Source organism: Trachymyrmex cornetzi, unplaced genomic scaffold, assembly GCF_001594075.2.
Source record: "Trachymyrmex cornetzi isolate Tcor2-1 unplaced genomic scaffold, Tcor1.1 scaffold1017, whole genome shotgun sequence".
In the NCBI taxonomy this organism is placed as follows: domain Eukaryota; kingdom Metazoa; phylum Arthropoda; class Insecta; order Hymenoptera; family Formicidae; genus Trachymyrmex; species Trachymyrmex cornetzi.
In genome coordinates this window covers 269,163-291,214 of record NW_017295562.1, presented here as the reverse complement: position 1 = coordinate 291,214, position 22,052 = coordinate 269,163, and the positions used below count along the sequence as shown (strand labels likewise).

The 22,052-nt window shown below is 29.2% G+C and overlaps 1 protein-coding gene across 1 annotated transcript; it reads left to right on the top strand.

The window, feature by feature from the left end:
• Positions 1 to 3,925: 3,925 nt before the first annotated feature.
• On the top strand, positions 3,926 to 18,673 carry LOC108758187 (acyl-CoA Delta(11) desaturase). Its single transcript, XM_018503000.1, has 6 exons — positions 3,926 to 4,145; positions 15,453 to 15,720; positions 15,938 to 16,068; positions 16,496 to 16,701; positions 16,948 to 17,130; positions 17,760 to 18,673. The coding sequence occupies exons 2-6, from the start codon at positions 15,468 to 15,470 to the stop codon at positions 18,118 to 18,120; spliced, it is 1,134 nt and encodes a 377-aa protein (XP_018358502.1). The 5' UTR covers positions 3,926 to 4,145; positions 15,453 to 15,467; the 3' UTR covers positions 18,121 to 18,673.
• Positions 18,674 to 22,052: the final 3,379 nt, after the last annotated feature.

Sequence of the window (22,052 nt, the reverse complement as noted above, 5' to 3'; positions counted from 1 at the left end):
TTTATAATTACGTTATATAGATCAAATAATTATATTACAAATTCAAATTTGAAAAGTTAAAAATATTTTATTGTAAGTTTTACTATACTATAAAAATTTGCAATAAATTGGAATATATTTCCAATGGAATCGAGACCCAAAGTTTCCTTTTCACTTACGTATATTACTCACATATATATGTAGAAAAATCCAAAAAGTAAAAAAAAGTAAAAAAGCATTTAAACCCATTTTCGGAGTTGCTTAGATATATTCTGAGAAAAACTAAATTTAATCGGGAATACTCCCAGGGAAAGATCGACTTAAAGAAATTATGTTTAAATCAAAGAAACTACATTCAAATCAAAGAAATTTTTTCTTTAACCGTATAGCAAAGAAACATTTCTTTGAATCGAAGAAATCTTTCTCTGGGTATAGAAAATCAATACTTTAGTATCATATCTCTGAAACTAGAAGAGTCCGCCACATGAACGTCAAGTGTGCGTCACTAGGATTGTATTGACTTTAATTATATGTAAAAATCAAAGTTATTAATGAGGTTTAACTTTTTTGTAATAATTATATATGTATAATTATTATATATAATAATATATACATAATTATATATAATGACTTTAATTTTTATATGACTTGATAATTATATATAAAAATCATGAGTATGACGCTAAAGTATTGATTTTTTATTCCCGATTATATTTAATTCTTCTCAATATATTATGTATATGAATTTTTATAATATATAAAATCGAAGTCATTAGTGAGGTTTAACTTTTTTGCAATAAATTTCCGCTATTTATAGCAGAACTTGACTCCATTCTTTTAATATCAAGTGCATTTTATTTTCATGTTATACATTATTTAAATACATTCAGAGAAAGGTTTCTTCGATTTAAAGAAATGTTTCTTTGGATTTAAACGTGATTTCTTTCATTTAAAGAAATTATATTTAAATCAAAGAATTTTTTTCTTTAATTTAAAGAAATATTTCTTGCCGTACAGCACAGAAATATTTCTTTAAATTAAAGAAACCTTCTCTGAGTGTATATTAGTAATTTACATTAACCATTTAAGGGCATCTTAAAGATGATTAGTCATAGTGTAAGTAGGACTTACACACATACGATTTACGTCACTGATACATCACTGCATACTACATCAATATCTCGCGCACACCTGCACATACATTTTTGTATAACGAGAACACCTTAATTAGACGTCTAAGTTCAATTCTAAGAACTCTATGTTGTTTATTCGTGCAACCTACTAGTCTGTGGACTACTATTTCGTAAATACAAATAGCTTTTATATGCAAATATTGTCACGATATGACAGCTTTTTTTTTAGTACCATATTGGACTAAGAAATGATAAAGAAGATCTAAATTTTGAAATTTTTTAACGTTCTCAGCATAAACTCCATCTCATAGGACATAGACACATATTAATACGTATACTTTATTCCTAGAAAGGATTTTTGAATCTGTAAAAGAGGAAAAAATAATTGTCTCTCTCATACAAAAATTATATGATTTTAGTCAGCTCTATAAAGCTAGCAGGACTAAATCAACAGAATTTGAAAGGATTTTTGAATCTGTAAAAGAGGAAAAAATAATTGTCTCTCTCATACAAAAATTATATGGTTTTAGTCAGCTCTATAAATCAGCAGAATTAAATCGGACCTATCGGAATTTTTAGTACTCATTTTGTACTAAATTGTACCATTAATGATAATTTTGTATCGTGCGCCGTGTTTCGAAAAAAATCGTAGCGGTGTTCGCTTAATATTAAACTGACAAAACCAATTTAAAATAAAAGAAAGAAAAAGAAATAATGTCACAAATCAATAGGATTGAATTTGTACTATTTTGTACTACCAAAAACAATTCTATATTGTGTATCATTTCTAAGAAAACAGTGGCGCAGTTAGTTTAATATTTAAGCTGGTAGGATCAAAAATAACACAAGGGCAAAAATTAACACAATTGAATTTGTACTAATTTGTATCATTGAAAGTAAGTTAAAATTTTACATATTTTCTTCTTAAAATGACTTTATTATACATATATACTTACAATCTGTGAGGCATTCCACGTCAAACCGGATACCTTTGAAACATCATTTTATTTTTTTTAAATTGCTAACGTATTACTGCAGATAAAAACATGGGACATGTGTTTTGCGAAAAAAAATTTTTTGTAAGATTTTTTTTGTGAAGTTATTCATTCATGTAAATTGCAGAAATACATAACAAACATGACTCGTGCAAATATTTAATTTTTAAATCGTTGAACCATTAAAGATTTTAAATCAATAATAATAGTAAAACAATTAATTGACGAACGATTGAGAACTAGAAATAGCCGCAGTTATTAAATGCGTATAAGTAACAAAAGTATATTTTAAAACTTATCTTACACATTAATCTCGCAAGAAATATCATACAGATCAATATCGAACATTTCGGCTTCATTCGAGCCATCATCAGCGATGTCAAACAATGGATGTGGCCATTATTCGTATCTCAACGATCACAAGCGAGCAGCCGGAAGAGCCTCTTTAATTCCAAATTTTGAGAAGCCACATTGCCAATTAATTGATTAGTCAAGTGATAACAGCTGCAAACTTTGATCAACACATAGCGCAAGGAGGACAAATAATTAAAGAGAACTGTATCGCAGAGTATAGAATTGAAAAAAAAATTGTAATTGTTTTATTGTTTCTGAATGAGTTACCGAGAATGTAGTCTATAAAATCGGTCTCTTGCATTTTTTTGCACAACTAATGGTTCAACGATTTAATAATTAAATATTTGCATGAGCGATGTTTTTTTATGAATTTCTGCAATTTACATGCATGAATAATTTAAAAAAAAAATGCAAGGAGAAAACATGTAAAGTATTAACTTACTTTTAATGGTACAAATTAGTATACAAATTCAGCTGTATTAATTTTTGCCCTTGTGTTGTTTTTTATAATCCTGTCAGTTTAAATATTAAATTAGCAGCGCCAATGTTTTCTTGGAAACGATACATAATATAGAATTGTTTTTGGTAGTACAAAATAGTACAATTCAATCCTATTGATTTCAGATATTATTTTTCTTTTTTTTTTATTTTAAATTGGTTCTACCAGCTTAACATTAAGTTAGCACTGCCACGATTTTTTTCGAAATGGTACATGGTACAAAATTACCATTAATAGTACAATTTAGTATAAAATAAGTACATTAAAAATTCCGATAGGTCCGATTTGATTTTACTGATTTGATCCTGCTAGCTTTATAAAGCTGGTTAGTCGATAATACACGGAAAATAGAAAGTAGCTGTTGTAACTAAAAACTATATGTGGTTATTAAATGGCAGATGTAAAATATGGACAACTAAAATATAGGTATCATAGCTAATGTCTTAGCTGTGATATCTATATTATAGCAGCAACAGTAAACCATTTCGCTGTAGTTTATTAAATTTATAGTTACGGCAAAAAATATATTATAACAAGCCAAGATTAGCTGCGACAGAGAAAATCTTTTTTTCTGTATACAGACGACTTTAGGATCCCCTTAAATATAATATCATTAAATAGATATAGTCAATTAAAAAAATTTTTGATTAGTCTTTTTCAGTATGTGTATACATAGAAAGTGATTGAAAAAAATACTGAATCATGCTTTACAAGCATTGCTATATAGAGTTATGGATTATTGCGTACCTATGTGATTTGCATATAACAATTGAAATAGCAAAGCGATTGACAAATAGTAACGTGACACCGGAATCGCAAATTGGGAACATGAGAATAAGTGTGTCTTTTATCCAATAGGAATAATCGATTTCGAGAAAGCGAATCATACAACTCTCGGTTTTTGCAACCTGTCACTTCCGTCGCTTGCCCCTGCAAGAACCCTGGCTTTTTAGAACAACCGACACGACGAGCGGGGGGCTTCGTTGACGATCGTCGTCATTTTACGCGAGGAGGCGCAAAGCTGATAAGTGGGACATACGCTGCAGCATCTCAGTATTTCATAGTGAACTCGCCATCAAGCCGGACCATCCATCCAAGAGAGTCACGTATCCTCGTGTTTCTTGTCGAACTTATTCCGTGTCAAGGTACTCGTGATCTTGCCCACGTACATTCGCCGCTCAAGTCGTAAGTCATTGATTTACTTTTTTCATCTTTAAACTGTCAGTTGACAATTATACATAGCGCATTAAACATAATTATCATTGTAAAATTAAGAGAAAGATATTAGCAATACGCTGGATACTTATCTGGATACTTAGGTTAAATTATTAGCAACCGACAAAAGGGGATAGGGTTTTATATTAAAATTTTTCCCTTTAAAATCTGTACAAGGTGAAATATTAATTCAAATTATCGAATCATTTTCCCAGCAAAGAGGATGGATTGAAATGCATTATAATGGATTTAGATTTTCAGAAATACGGATTTATGAATGTTAAAATGAATCCTTTTCAATCCTGAATGCATTTTTATTCATTTATAGGAGTTGGATAAAAGTATAAAACAAATGTCTATTTTTTCTCAATCTTGAATGCATTTTTATTTATTTATAGGAATGGCATGGAGTATAATTCTATGCTTTTCAACCTAAAAATAATATTATAGTATTTTGTGTGCATCGTGAATATTGCTTAATTTAAAAGTCTGAATAGGAAATGCAGTTTTTTAATCCAATTAAATACAAAAAAGTTTTTTTTAATGGCCCATTTTCTTAAAATACTTAAAAGAGATATAAAAATAACTACGTAAATATGTGCAATAAATGTTACATATGTAAATTCCTTATTTTTAATTAATAAATTAATCGCTTTTATGTGTATTTTATATTAATACGTTTCCTTTATTATACAGCTAGCGTAATTTTTTGTGTAAAAGTTTTAAAATAATAACTATAGAATTTCATGTAATTACTACTTTAATTTATTAAAAATTTTATATATATAACAATTTTTTTTATATGGAATCCAATTCATTTTTATGGATTTAAAATACAGATTCGGATGGAAAATTTCCAATCCATTTCAATCCATTTTCGTTTGCTGGGTTATTCTTTATCCAATATTATTTATACATATATGTGATACATATTTTTGTCAATTTAAGGAAAAGTGAAATACATCTACGATTACATTGCATGATTACAGATACATGCATTTCTATCACTTTGTGTAAATTTGTTACGTTATCTTATTTAAATTTAAAATTCCTTATTATTGTTCGCGTGCTGCCTTTCGTTTTACTCGTTGCCTTTTAGATAGATAGGTAAGTAACAGTTAGTTCTCAGATAACAAAGAAGAAAATTTTTCATTGAAACAGAATAATTTCGCTATAATGTGCTTGAAATACTTGATTATTGTTTGTACAGTTATATTGTATTGTATGATTATAATTTCGTAAAGATACGGAAAATCGTTTACTCGTTTATATAAAAATTATCGTAAAAAAGAAATAATATGTAAAAAGTAATAAAGAGCAATTTTTAAATTGTACGTAGAAAGAACGGTTTTGCCGAAATATCTAAAAATTTCATTAAAAATAGATTTAAAAATAATTTTGTTCTGAACTATTAAAATAATTATATAAAAAACGCTTAAACTAGAATTTAAAAATGTTTTGCAACATTGTTTATTATGCTTGTGTTTTCTACATAATTATTTTGTTGATTCAACAAAATTATTTTCAAATCTACCTAAATCTAAATTATTAGCAAAATCTTCTTTTCGTGTAGTTTTATCTATGCGTACATACTGCATACTCTTTTTTTCAGTAGCATTTTCTCAATTACTTCAGTGATTTAAATAAGGTACCTGAGCCGAATAAGGTCTACCTAATTTTTTATTTTAATTCTATTTATGGGGATATTGAAATAAACTAAGTGAAAATTAAATCTTCATTTCATTCACTCCCAAAAATAAAATATATTGTTTATATAGAATATGTGTAAATGAACGAAAAAAATTTTGTTAAACTCTGACATTGGGCCTTACATGCATATAAATATAATAAGGCCCAAATAAAAAATAAATTAAAAATAGCAAAGAAGTTAAACATTTTCTTTCGAAATTAGTTTTAAAATGATTATTAATCATAGAAATGAAATTCCTTAGGATTTACCCTGCTCTCAAATATTATCTTTAATTTTGGTTGTAATTAACTCTTTAATCTTTGGAAATTTTTAGCAATTTGAATGCAATTTTGACTTCTTAAAAGATAACAGTATTGAAAATCCTTATTCTCTGGCGTAAATTCCACACATAACAAACAAATAATAATAGCTATAATAAAAATCACATAAGTGGGCCTTATTTAATAAGTACATTGTTTAAAAAAAAATACTTATATTTATTTCAAAAAATTAATTTATTAGTTATTTTCCATAGTCAAATAATATTATAATGAATTATGAAATATTGTATACTGGTAAATTTTGCAGCGGATTGTTATAAAAATAGCTCATATTAGCCTCATACACATAAGTTTTTGTTGTATTAAACAAACGTGTTGCTACCGATTCCAATTCTTTAATCCTTTTTTATCTACTTCCTATGACATATCTTTTAAGCATATAGTGCAAGTGCAAAGCGAGTTTTAAAGTAATAAATTTAAAAGTGGGCCTTATTTAGTGCTTGAGCGTTATTCAACTCAGGTACTTAGATGCTACTTAAAAATAAAATCGTGCCTAAGTATAGCGATTGCACGTCAAGGTGAATTTTTTGCGACTGATTCTTCTTCCCATCTGTTGCGCTGACAAACTTCCCGTATGGCACACTTTCTTAAACGGTTGTCTTATCTATTAGAGTAAAATTGAATAGAATGATAATTCTTAATAGACGTGATACACGCTATATAACGTATAATCATATGAATATTTCCTCTTAAATGTGGGCAGACATATTTTTCTCGATTACTAGTCAATGTACGAACTAAAATTGAAATAAATGTGCAGAATCTGCGAATTAACAAAGGCGAAAATTATTAATAATAAACGTTTTTAATTTATGCAACACACACGGTATGAAAATTTCCACGTAGCTGGTATCCGTGACATATACAGAGCTCTATAAAGCTAGCAGGATCAAATCAGCACAATCAAATCGGATCTATCGAAATTTTTAGTACTCATTTTGTACTAAATTGTACCATTAATAATAATTTTGTACCGTGTGCGAAAAAAAATCGTGGCGCTGCTGGCTTAATATTAAGCTAGCAGAACCAATTCAAAATAAACGATAAAAAGAAAAATAATATCAGAAATCAATACGATTGAATTTGTACTATTTTGTACTGCCAAAAACAATTCTATATTATGTCATTTCCAAGAAAACAATGACATTGATAATATTTAATAAGCTGTCAGGACCATAAAAAAAAAACAAAATGAGGGCAAAAATTAACACAACTAATTTTGTACTAATTTGTACCATTGAAAGTAAGTTAATATTTTACATGTTTTCTCCTTAAAATGACTTTATTAGTATATATTTACAATCTATTCTACGCACCTTTGAAACATCGTTTTATTTGTTTTAATTTGCTAATATATTCTACAGATAATAATAAGATATGTGTTTCGTGAGGAAAATGTGAGATTTTACGTAAATTTATTCACGCTTATAAGTTACATAAATTACGATCTTTAGAATCGGACTTTTAATCTCAGAAAATTTTATATTTTTTTTGTACGACTATTTATTTCGACTGTTTATATAATAATTTGAATGTTCCATGCGTGATGTTTGTTGTGAATTTATGCAATTTACAAGCATGAATAACTTTACATAAAAATTTCACATTTTTTTCACGAAACTTATTATTATCTGTAGAATATGTTATGTATAGAATATATTAGCAAATTAAAACAAATAAAATGATGTTTCAAAGATGCACGGTTTGGCGTAAAATAGATTGTAAGTATATACTAATAAAGTCATTTTAAGGAGAAAACATGTAAAATATTAACTTACTTTCAATGGTACAAATTAGTACAAAATTAGTTGTGTTAATTTTTGCCTTCATTTTGTTTTTTTTATGATCCTGTCAGCTTATTAAATATTATCAACGTCATTGTTTTCTTGGAAATGACATAATATAGAATTGTTTTTGGCAGTACAAAATAGTACAAATTCCATCGTATTGATTTCTGATATTATTTTTCTTTTTATCTTTTATTTTGAATTATCCTGCTAGCTTAATATTAGCAGCGTCACGATTTTTTTCGAAATGGCACATAGTACAAAATTATCATTAATGGTACAATTTAGTACAAAATGAGTACTAAAAATTTCGATAGGTCCGATTTGATTCTGCTGATTTGGTCCTGCTACAAAAAAAAAAGACTATTCTTAAATCAACCATAATATATTCATATATAAGCAAAAATATTATAATCTTGCTTCAAAGAATATCAATCTTGATTTGATTGTATTGGTATAAGATTTTTAATTGAGCAAGTCTTGAATGAGGTGCAAAATAATACTTGCATCAAAACAAATTTAATCAATTCAAGATTGATATCTTTGAAGCAAGGTTACAATATTTTTGCTTACGTATGAATATATTATGGTTGATTTAAGAATAGTCTTTTTTTTTGTAGCAGAACCAAATCAGCAGAATCAAGAACAGCCTTTTTTCTGTGGTTATAGCTTTATAGAGCTGACATGCAGCAATAATTCATTATCTATTTTTTTAGAAGAGACTCATATTTTGTATAAATTTTTATAAGATAATATAATTGATATTTGATATTTTTGTACAGATGCAATAATTTTGTGTAAAGTGCAAAGTTGATTTTCGAACACTGTCAAACCATCTTGTTAATGTACGACATGTATTTCCCGTACGATGCACGCAACGTAATTTAAAGAAACGCAATGTGTATAGTACGGTAGTTCGAGATCAAAGTATAGTGAAGCGGTTCGTGTGCTAGTGGGTGAGAGTAATTTCGCTGTAACACAATTATGTTGCAACACTTGCTCGTGTTTTGTTTGTATGCAATTCGTGAAACTGAAAGTAAAATTATGGAGAAATGGAAATATAGAAATAGAAAGGTAATATTACAAAATACCGACACGAAAAGGAAGCTTCCCTCATTGCAGTATAAAAAATAATTATAGTAATCTTTCATGAGCATCAAACTTTATTGTATTATTTTCGCATGTTTATATTATTATTACACTATATTCTTTATTATATTCGCTTTAAAGAATATGATATGTAAAGACATCGAATAAATGTGATTTATTAATAATAATTTATTTAAGATGAGCTAAACCACGATGAAACATTCGAGATACATTAATATACTCATTTCATTCTGCAGCTTCTACGCATGTTACTTTTTGCAATTAGTAGTCTCATAATTGTGTTGTGTATGACGAAGAACACGAAAGCGCATCTTTCTAAGGAAAACAAAATTTGTGCTATTTTTTGAAGGTCTTGAATAATGTACATTTGTTATATTGTTTGAATTGCAATGACTATTGAATAAACATATTGATGCGATATCACAAATTAAAGAGTACGCAAGTTTCGCCTTGAAGGAAAGTCGTACCTTATTTATCAGATACTACGTGTAGCAGCGTGCGTTGAATCTCAAGAGAAAACGTTACGTGCTATAGGATTAGTAGGTCAGTGTTACTCTTTAACATCCTCCGTTTCTTTTCACGATCATCGATGAGCATCTGGTTCATTTTCGGTCATCAATAATCCGAAGAATAATCTACTTTATCTATATAATAACAATTAAACAATTATTTCTGCGTTTCAAATTTTCAATTCAATTATCAATAATTCGTATTCAATAATTATTGTTTTTTGCTTCATCACATTTCCTTCTCTGAAAAATGTCAGTAATTATTCACTCAATGATTGCGTTCAGCAAAATGTTTATTTTGCAACTGCAGGAAGTTTTCTTTGCTCAAATAAGACCTCTGAATCTAAAAATACAATCCAATCAGTGCGATTGACAAAGAAAATTTAAAATCAACAGCTGTAAAATAAACATTCTGCTGAATAGCCAATCATATCTTGCAGCATATCATTTCTTGTTTCATAAACAAATAACGAAACATGCTCGTATGCCACTCACTAGCTTTTTGCATTTGTCGCGATGGTTATAAATCACACATTGCGATCAATTTTTTGTATCATTTTCTTATCACATAGCAAATGCAATGAAAGTCTCAAACCTGTCAGTTTACTTGAAAACGTGAGACATGATGCTACACGATCCCGTCTAGGTGGCATGTTTGCCTCAGGCTTGTTATAAAAGTCTAGGAATTTCGATCCGCGATTGGCAATGACCTTAAAGACGCCATTGGCCTACTTTCTGGAGAACCTGTTCCTGCTCGAGCGTAGCATTATGTTCTTTCTCGTTTCTCTATCTTTCCTCCACCATCGTCCCCTTTCTCCACCTTGAATGTTCTGTTCGACTACATGTACCGTTTGGAAGTGCCGCAAGCACTTTTACTGAGATGACACTTCTCCGTGACGAGTCTAAGTTCCGGAAGAGAAACGCACGCCTAGAGTGCATTCTCCAACACACTGTGAAGCTTGTTCAATCTAGAAGTAGTTTCGATTGCATTTAACGTTGGATTTTACATATTATTTTTATGATTATTATGTGTGTTATTATTAGCTTCAAGTTAATTATCTATTAATGAATTAATTATACCGTATTAATTTTATTTATTTTGTTTATTTATTCATTCAATATACTATTTATTTATTCAATATATTTATTTTATATTTTATATCTACAAAAATTAATTTAAAAATACGAGTTTTTCTATTTCAAGGTATACATTTAACTTGTAATGACATTTTTATTAAGAATTGAATAGAAGCGAATTGTAGTTTTAGTTCATTAAAACTGCTTTATTCTTGTTATAGACTGTCATATTATCATGAAATCGTGTCGATTGTGAGTTAGGAAGATATATGTTTTCGACAGCGCTTTCACGAGGATTATTCACACCCATTTCTTACCACTTGCATGACAGCAATACAGTTGCAGAAAACGAGGAGATAGCTGTACCACTGACTTGTGAATCCGTAATTAACCTTTAGTCACGTAGATCTTTTCTCTTTCAATCACTAAAGTACAAGAAAAATGATGTTTACTATTGGTATGTGCGTTGAAAAACAAAAACGAATTTGTTAATTAACAAGTTAAGACACAGTTAAGAAACAGTTAAGAAACAGACGCGTTTTTATTTATTCGCTTGTATTTCGAATTAGCCCCAAATAGAGGCTAATTCGAAATACAAACGAATACAATTGAACGGACAATACAGAAATAATTGTAGCTGTTTGCTAAAATACATGTACACTTCAAATAGCTTGCATAATTTCAGTCAAAAATTAATTATTTTTAATTATTTATAATTTCGAAAACCTGTTTGAATCGATCTGATTAATTATAATTTATGATAGCATTTTAAATCTATATTAATACATACTGACCATAATTATTTATGACAGAATTCTAAATTTACAACTTGATATATTCCAACATGTATTTTTTATATGAATGTATATACGGATTCTTTAAATATTTTCTTTGTTATACAGTACATAAAATTATAAGTAGAATTCTGTTTCAAATTCTGTTACGATTTATAAAGCGGGCTTTAATAAGAACTATAGCTGACTCTGATAATGATCTTCATGCGCAATTAAATTTCTTTCAATCTGATTTATATATTTCATTTATATGAAAATTTGGTGTAACACTAACGTTTATACTAATTATATGACTTTCTCTTTGATAGCTTCTTCTCTAAAGTTAGAATGCGCTCTAACTATATTCTAGCTATATTCTAGTGTCGTAAATTGAACAGTTAAGTAAGAATTTATGACATACTCTTAAAGAAGAAGAGCGTAAACTACTTTGAAAATAGCACGTCAACCTGGTTACTCTAGGTAAAGAGTTAATATTAGCGTAAGTCAAGCATTCGCTCAAACTCTGTTGCATTTGTGTTTTGCAAATGTCTACGTTGATTGACAGAACAGTGTTGTACAAACATATTCGTCACAGATAATTGTTTAACATCTTCAACGCAATATTTGAACTTTTACTTCCAATTTCCAATTCCGAAAATTAAGAGTGACATAATACAGATACATGTATTCAAATGTTAACAATTTAATATTAATTCAATATGATAACATATAGTGAGATCAGGCTCAATCAAAATAAATCTATATAATAGTATAAATGTTTAATTTTAAAATTATAAAATTGTCACTTTAATGTCATTCTGTATAAATGCTTTTCGCGGAATGATAAAATTGTCACTTTGATGTCATTCTGCTTGGATTAAATATATTCGAGGAATCTTGCGATATTATCTTTCCATATTTCATCACAAGTCTAATCTGATATTTACTGAAATGAATCACACCAAACAGATTTGGTACTTGCGTTTATAATTTCATAGTAGTTTAGTTTGTAGCGTTTTAATTGTATTTACTGAAGACGACTCGAACCGAGGATCGAAACATTTAGATTTATATTTCTTATTGAATAAAATATACGTACATACTGTCTCTGCGTCGGTGCATAAAAGCATTTACACCGTTATATAAAAATATTATCGATAATTATTGTAAAACAAACAGAAAAAGAAAAAAGAAAGAAAAAGATGTATATTCATTAAAGTCATTGTTTCCCGTTCTTTGATGATCTAATATTCGTGATATTAACATCCTTTTCCGTCTTAGTATTAAATAATACTTTTCTTATATAAGGTCCTGGAAAATGTAAATCACATTTGCGATATTTTAAGATGAATTAAGTGATAATATACCACTATTTCATTTATAATTTAACAAGTAACATTTTACGGTAGTATTATTTAAACTGTTCGTTATTTAAGCTATCCAGTAAATATCAAAAGAATTTGATTTATACTTTCAGTACTTTGTACACGTCAAAAGGCTAACGTTATGTAGAAAACAAAATAAGAAATCTATGATTATCCTTGAAGATTCACGTTTCATTTTAATTTTCTTCTCCGGTGAAAGAATGTTTTCTTTATGTTTACAAGCAAAATTAAAGCTATGTAGTATTTTGTAAATCAGAGAAAATAGTAGTTAATTTTTTGTCTAACCCGCAGATATCGTTTTTCGAGAAATGATTCACAATACACTTTCGATTTGAATAACAATATAATTTTGTCAAGAAAGCGAATAATTTACAATAATAAAACACTAAATATATTACGGTTGTATATCGGATTATTAACACAAACATTAATATTCATCGACGCGGTATTGATAATTTAATTCCGAATGTAGGATTCATACTATGTGTAACAGTATCGTGAATCAGGTTCCGTTAAATTATCCGTAAACTCTCGACGTCGAGAGAATGCAAAATAAAAGAGAGGAATATTTAGAAGTGGGGCACCTACATAACTCGCGTTGTCTTCACGTCGTCAATCTCAAAGACCGTATATGGACGACGGATGACTCCTATCTAATTAGCCATAAAGGAGAAGTAATATGAATACGTGCGTTCAGTTCTGATTGTGAGCATTTATTTTAGATCGACCGAAGTATCGAAACTTGACTTGTTTTGTGCTACGTTGGAATAAGTAATCATCTGCAATTTCAAACATGCTTTTGTTATTTTCACTTTTAGACATTTTGTCTGTACTGTTTGCCGAATCCTTCAATTTGTGGTTTATATCTCTAACGAAAATTATTGGCTTTAAATTGGTAATGTAATAACTTTTTGAGAGTCGCAGCACACAAAGTATAATAAAGTATTTGAAATAAGAGATTACAATTTCAATGATTGGTTTCGACGTTTTTGCAAAGGTAGGGTTAATAAAATAAAAATCTACTCTTCGCTAAACCGCAACAAGATTGCACGTTAATGTAATATCACCAGCGATTACGAGGTTGCTCTGATGCAAGAATTGTACCACTTTGTCGTGAAGGGCTGTTAGTGTGGTTGGCATCAGCGTGCTCGTGCGAAGACGGTACTCTGCTTCGTACAATTCAAAATTATCATTCTCCGCGAAACAAACCGCGGATATTTCTTTGTGTTGAAAGCGCGACATTTAAAGAATTCCTTTTTTTTTTGCACGTGCACTTTCCACGTATACGTCGCATATATTAACCACACGTAATGTTCTGAAAAGCTATAACAAGATCGTTGCGTACATAATGCACATCGAGAGTCGTCAAAGAATCGTGAATCTTCTATTAATGACGGTGCTACAATGTGGAGGCCATTCGATTCCTCTCCATGCATAGAAGAAACAACAAAAGTTAAGGTTGTAAGGGCAAAAAACACATATATTAATATTTACGCTTTAAATAAACTACATATGAAAGTTGTGTTTATAACATTTTTTATTGAGCAACACATTTTTATAGATTATTAATTTTATTTAATATTAATTTCATTATTATAAACAAAAATTTTTTAAATAACAAAAATCTAAATTTTTTTATATAAATATTTTATTTTAAGTACTAAAAATGACTTATGCAAAGTTTCATTGAGATTCACCAATTAGTTTATAACAAATAAATATTTTGTTTATTTACTGAACAATTAATGTCTGCACATCTCAATGGAATTTTGCATAAATATTTTTGAATTCATAAAGTACTTGTATAAAAAAATTGAGATTTTTATCATTATTTTATAATACATTTTCATATATTTCTATTAAAGTATAAATTTAAAAAATATTACTTTTTATTGAAATAACTTTTGATCCAGATGATCAACTGTCTCTAATTTTTTTGTATCACTTTTAAATGCAATTTAGAATAATCTGTAATTTTTTCAAGTAATTCTTAACCTATTGCATTTGCCTTACAACCTCCTTAAATATTCATGATAAAAAGAAACTCTTAAGATTCATTAATATTAATTTCTTTTCTTTTTTTTCTTATTAGTATTGATTGCTATTTTATCATCAATTTTGTTAATCAAATACACAGGACTATGTATTTGATTAATGACTTGCAGACGATTAGCATGTAAAGCATTAATTAATGATAATTAATGCGCAATCTACATAATGTAAAATGCAAAAACAATATTCAGAATTTATGTGTTAATTATTCATACATAGGAAATAAAACTTGAACCTCTTAAAATTTAAATTTTTATTTTTTTCTAATACCTATAAAGTATTTATTTGGAATTCTAAGAATTTTAATTAGTTTTTGGAGAATACTTTTTAAATGTTACACTTGTGCTAAATTCACTTATGCTACTGAAGAAAATCCGAAGCAGATTGACGCAATATACTGATTTTCGTTCTCTCTCTCTCTCTCTCTCTCTCTCTCTCTCTCTCTCTCTCTCTCTTTCAACATATGTTGTAAACATTTTAAAATATTATCAAATATATAACATCAACTTTCTTTAATTTGAGAAATTTAAGAGCAATTAAATATTTGTTATAGATATTCGAACACAACATGGCGCCGAATTTGTTCGGCAATTCAGCAACTTTATTCCTCGAAGCTTCTCAGCAAGATGTGTCGCAAAAAAAAGCGGCAGAGAAGGCAGTAACGCAAAAATTACCAATTCAAAAGGCACAAAACTTGAAGCCTAAATATCAGTGGAAGATTGTCTGGAGAAACATGATAGCTTTTGCCTATCTTCATCTCGGTGCACTTTACGGATTGTATATTTTAATAACGGCTGCCAAATTTTACACATTCCTTTGGAGTACGTTTTATTTATGTATCTTTTAAGCCTCTTAAAATTGAAAATTTGAGCATTGTTTTATGAATTGCCATTGATTAATTTGTGGGAAGAAATAATATAAAGAGTCTAGTAGATTTCTATAAAATAATAATATTAATTGCAAGTATTTCATTTACGAAAGATCTCATAATTTTAATGATTTAATTGTCGGCAAACTTGATTTTATTTATTCTTTCAGGTGTAGTAGTTGCAACTTTCGCAGCTATCGGTGTTACAGCAGGTGCTCACAGACTGTGGGCTCATCGGGCTTACAAAGCGAAATGGCCGATGAGAGTCATTCTTATGCTTTTGCAAACCACGGCTTTTCAAGTAAGTCTCCCGACGATGCTATTATTAATACAACAATCATTATAAATTCATAGTTATTATCTTATGTACTCTTTAAATTCTTTGGAGTAAAATTTGACTCTAAAAAATGAAAAGTCTGTTTTGAAAAATAGAGTGATTTAATTTTCAATCTTTAAGATTGCAGAAATTTAATTTTTTAGAATGACAATTTACTCTAAAAGTTTTAGAGTGTATAATTTAAAATAATATATATTGCAAATATACATATAATAAAAATATTCAAGAAATTCCTCTCTATAGAGAAATTTATTTCTCATAAATCTTTTATATTTTTAAAAAATCACTTTAAAAAGATAAAAGATTTATTGTTTATGAGAAATAAATTTCTTTGCAGAGGAATTTCTTGAATGTTTTTGTAATTATCATTTAATGTGCGTTTTGCATGCAGAATCACATTTATGAATGGGTGAGAGATCACCGAGTTCACCATAAATTTACGGACACGGACGCGGATCCGCACAACGCGAAGAGGGGCTTTTTTTTCTCGCATATGGGCTGGCTTTTGGTCCGAAAGCACCCTGATGTCATTAATAAGGGGGCCACAATCGATATGAGTGACCTCGAGAAAGATCCCGTCGTTGTCTGGCAACGCAGGTACGACAAAGATATCGTTTTTATAAAATCAATTGGTGAGGTTTCACAAATGAAATTACTCTATTTTTTCTTAAAAAAACCCCGATAACATAAAGTCCAAAATTGAGACATAAGACGTCTTTAAGGTGTCTTTTAGATGCCAAAGACGTCTTATGTCTTAATTTTGTGTTTGTCTAGAAAATAATGAACTTTATTAAATCGTCAAAATAAAAAAAGATCATCAAAATGAATCTGTTTATATTACAGGCTTTACATTATCTTAATGCCTGTTTTTTGCTTCTTACTTCCCACCTGGATACCGTGTCATTTTTGGAACGAGAAACCTATGTTCGCATGGTATTCTACCCTGTTCAGATACACACTCTCACTGAATCTGACTTGGCTAGTAAATTCCGCGGCTCACATATGGGGCATGAAACCGTATGACAAGTTAGTATCACCAAAGATTTATTTATTTTATTGTGTGTAATGATTACAATTAAATTTAAAAAAGCATTACACAGAAAGCATTACATGTACCGTGAAGCACAAGGAGATTAGATAGAGAAATAGTAAATCAAGGCACGCAAAAGTGAAACTACAGCTTAATAGTTGATGTAACGAAACATCTCTCTCAGTAGCGGAATTCTCTAAACGTCTTATCGATGATTGTCGCTATCGTTAACTATAGTGACATCCAATGGCAGTACAATCCTGGAAGAAAGAGCAGCTCTTATGGGCTGTCGCTAGTTAACGATAGCGACAATTGTCGATAAAACGTGATTAGGATAAGTATTATTTTAATATTACAATACTACAATACTACAACACGCGCATATTAAACATAATAATATATAGCAAAGCAAAACATGCAACGTAAAGTAGTAAGAAATGTGAAAAATAGTAGCGCATTGTATTTTCAGTTGACTTGAGCAGTATAAAGTGTAATGGATTAGAAGTTTAAATAGCACTAGAAAGAGAGACAGACCAAGATCCGTCTTTATCATTTATCCTATTGTACGAATTATAAAGCTATGTGAATGGAAATCGATAAAAAAAAAATGTTATCTTTTTCGCAGCGCCATTAGCCCCACTGACAGCCTCAGCGTTGGCATTGGCGCTTTCGGCGAAGGGTGGCACAATTACCATCACGTGTTTCCGTGGGATTACAAGGCTGCCGAATTGGGCAACTATCGCACAAACTTTACTACTGCTTTCATTGATTTCTTCGCTCGGATCGGCTGGGCGTATGATTTGAAGACTGTAGCACACAGTATGATAAAGAAACGCGCAGCCCGAACGGGTGACGGCTCGATATATGCACGAACGGACGATCATGATGAGCATCATTCGCATGAGGGAGCTATATGGGGATGGGGCGATGCCGATATGGCAATCGAAGATATGCAGGAGGCCGAGATCATTAATAAGGGCGATTGAGATCCCAAATTTCAATTCCCCGAAACCTCTATATGTGACATTACACTGATCGGAATTACGCAGAACGTGAACATCCAACAGACATCTATGGTTTACGATGGTATTGTAAATTCATAATGAATTTGGTGATTATATCTGAAAGTTTAATATATTGTTATACATCATTAAATATCGTAATCTCGACTTTTTGTAGATGGTAGTACTTATGACTATTAATATCGATAGCAATTGATGCATCAACAATAATGGTACGGTAATGATTGTTAAATTATAATTGTTTTTTTTTTCTTTTAACAGTCTTGTGCATGCATCATGCATCATGCAATCGAGAATGACGCGTCTAGGACGCGACTGTGATTACGATGTTTTTTTATTTAGCTTCTGAATAGAGATATTTTTTAAAGTTAATATTTATCAATTTGTAATTTTAATATCAAGTTCATCTCATTACTAGATATTTACAATTTGCCTTTTGCAATTATCACCATTTTTCACAAATTTTAAAATACTTATACAAATTTCATAAAATTACGTTAAAATTAATATAAAAAGAAAATGCCACCGTGTGTACTCATATATAAAAAAAAATTATTGATAAGGAATATATTATATTCGTTGGGCGTGCACGCTCTACGTTACAAAGCCCCGTTGTGCATTGTCGGATAAGGATATAATCACCCAAAGAACAGTGATCAATCGTTTAATGGCGTCAATTAATATTTATTGTATAATATTATTCATACATTATTATATCGTTCCTCTCTTCAAATCGGTCATTGAAGTATCGCGAGTTCAATCGCCTTGCAACGAAGAGACGGAAAATCTTAAGGCGTGACAGCGATTTCTCGGACCGATTAGATTCCATCGATCAGAAGCGTTTTGAATCAGAAATTTGATTGCGAAAGGCGCTTTCATTCAAAATAAATCTATTAGAAAAAAAGGTCGGCCTTGTTAGGAAATAAAAGGAGATCTCGCGAATATAGAGATAATCAAACGATGATCTGAATTAAAATGTTGGCGTGCTGTACAATCAATTATGTACCTACGAATCAAATTCATTCGTGGCCTTCTGAATGACTGTTTATGTATTTAGACTTTATATCGCATTTATCAAAACTGTTTCAATATCTCGAAGTCAATTCCGTAATAATTGTGACACGATATAGAGCGCGAATCATTATCGATTTCTAACGCTGTTATAATATCAAATAATCAAATTAGTAAATTTTTTAGACACCATCACTATTAGCCGAAAATTAATATTTGTCACACTTCGTAGAAAGCAAAAATTATTAAGACGATAGAAGGTCCGTATATGAAAAGCGATTTAGTTTTAATGTTTATTGACCATAGATGACAAAACTATAGCTCATATATGCACAAGTAAATAGCATATTTCTCGATTTATCTTGACATAACAACGATAAAGGTTCTCCATGGCATTGTGTCGCTTTCACTGTCGAGTATTACGCCAGTCGCATTTCTCGTTCTAATTATTGTTAGTACGTGATGACACTGAACCAAAACTAGTTTATTATGAGAATAAAAAATATAAGTATAAATCTTTTGTAACTTAAAAGACATATTTTAAATACGAGATATCCGAAATTATCTTACAAATGACAAATTTACTAAAAAAAGTCTAAATTAGATTAAAAATCAAATTAAAATAATAACGAATTACAAACCAAGTTAAATGTTTATAGCTAAAATTTATATGATTGTAATAAGCAATGAAACATTGTTTTATTATTTATTACAATCATCATCAAATTTTATATACATATATATATATGCGTTGTTATGTGATTATAAACATTTTGATATAAATATTGCAAAAATCAATATTCATAAAATAATATTCATAAAATTGCGCACAAAACTATATAATAGCATTACACGCGGATACGATTAGAAATCAGCGATTGGCTGTCAGCTCTGACATAACTCCATAAGGGACCCGATGGCAATCGAACCACTATTACTTACATAATTAACAAGTGATTCGATGTTGCACGGCATGGATCCGAATTCCGCCTGTCTTCCGTAAATAATTATTGTGTATTAAATTCGAGTTCGATCGCATAGTCTCGAATAGCGATTTCGCAAAACCAATGTTATAAAAACGCATTATATATAACGCGTAAAGCTAATTACGCAATGCGTGATAATAATTAAAATCTATTATTTTATTATAGCGACTCGTAATAAATAACGGACGATTAAATGATGTTTCTGTCACAAGAATCATTATCGCACACTAATCGCGAACGAACAAATTTTTTTAACGATCGAGCAGTCGTATAAATTTTTGAATTTATATTGTGAATCTTTATATTCTATATAAGGTGTGCGTTTCACAATAATGTAAATATAATGTATGTAGGATATGTGCAGGTGATTGAATAAGTAACATTATCTATACCAATTACGTCTATTATTTAACATCCTGCATACAAATAGATAAATTAATTAAATTAACTCTGCGAAAATATAGGTCAAATTACTGAAACACACAAGAGAATTTAAGATTACTTTAAACAACACGCATGTTCAAAATTGGAATAAATAAGATATTTTAAAGATAGAGCAAATTCGGTTGGACACACATATTCAAATCATTATATACAAATTTAACTTGAGTGTAAAAGAAATACAAATGTTTCAAATAATAAAATATATATCTTACCTAACAACATAGTAAAGTATATTTCACGATTTAACAGGTTTCTACATTGAAAGAAACCTAAAAATAAATACTTGTTTAAATAATTTTAAGTAAATATTTATTAAATATAAAAGCATATATTTATTTGATATAAAAACCATTAATTTGATTTAACTCATTTTTAATTATTTTTTTTATTGAATAAATACTTATAAATATATATAAGTAAATGTTTATTTAGTACTATTCAAAGAAATATATATTAAGACTTAGTAAATTTGTTTTTTCAAATTTGTTATTAAATATATGATATCTAAAGAATGTTAATAATATCTTTAACTAATATGAGTTTAAATTCTAGACAAACAACTTAAGCATTAAAGCTCATTAAAAATTTATTATTAAAGTATATTATTAAATTGTTGAAATAAATTCGCTCGTTTTCGATTATTCTGAAGTGCGTTCCACTAGATATTTTGTCATTCCAATATATTAAAAAAATATTTAAAGGCTCGCATGATTTTGTGACTGCAATAAAAGGACTTAGGTTTTGGTAGAAATATTTTTTAATTTATTCTGTCTTATACTGATATTTTTATATAATTGTTTTTGCTCTTTGCTTTATTATATTTTTTAATATAAGACTTTCTTGCGAATTTGTATTACCATAAGCATAAAGTACTTGCCATCAGTACAACTGTACTAATTTGTGCTCTCATATGTATATTTATTCATACAAATCTATTTATATTTCTATTGTGATGGTTTAGAATCTCTACTGCGACCGAAATGACCTTTTAACAAAAATTCGTAGATTATAATTAATTCAAGCGCGAAATCCCTGCGAGAGGCTACGATTTTTTTGTACTTTTTTTAAACATAAATCTCAAAAAAGTAGCATAATCTCGAATCACTTTTTTTAAGCACAGGGAGCCATAAGCTTTAAGAGTGTAGTTTGTAGGGGAAATAATATGGTTAATAATATGTAACTTAAGACGTTAAAACGAGTGACGCTTCGTCGTAGTCATAGTGAAATCGAATTCCATCATGGTCGTAGTTACGTTCTAGTTCCACACGAACGTAGGTTTTGTTAAGACAATATCGATATGAATATATATATGTATATATTAACGCTGTATTTATATAAATAAATTATTGTTATCGATGCAAACTCCATATCGATGCTATTTTCATATTGTATTTGTCATTACTTTACAATACATCATGGATTAATGTAAGAATGGCAATATTTCGTAGATGTAAT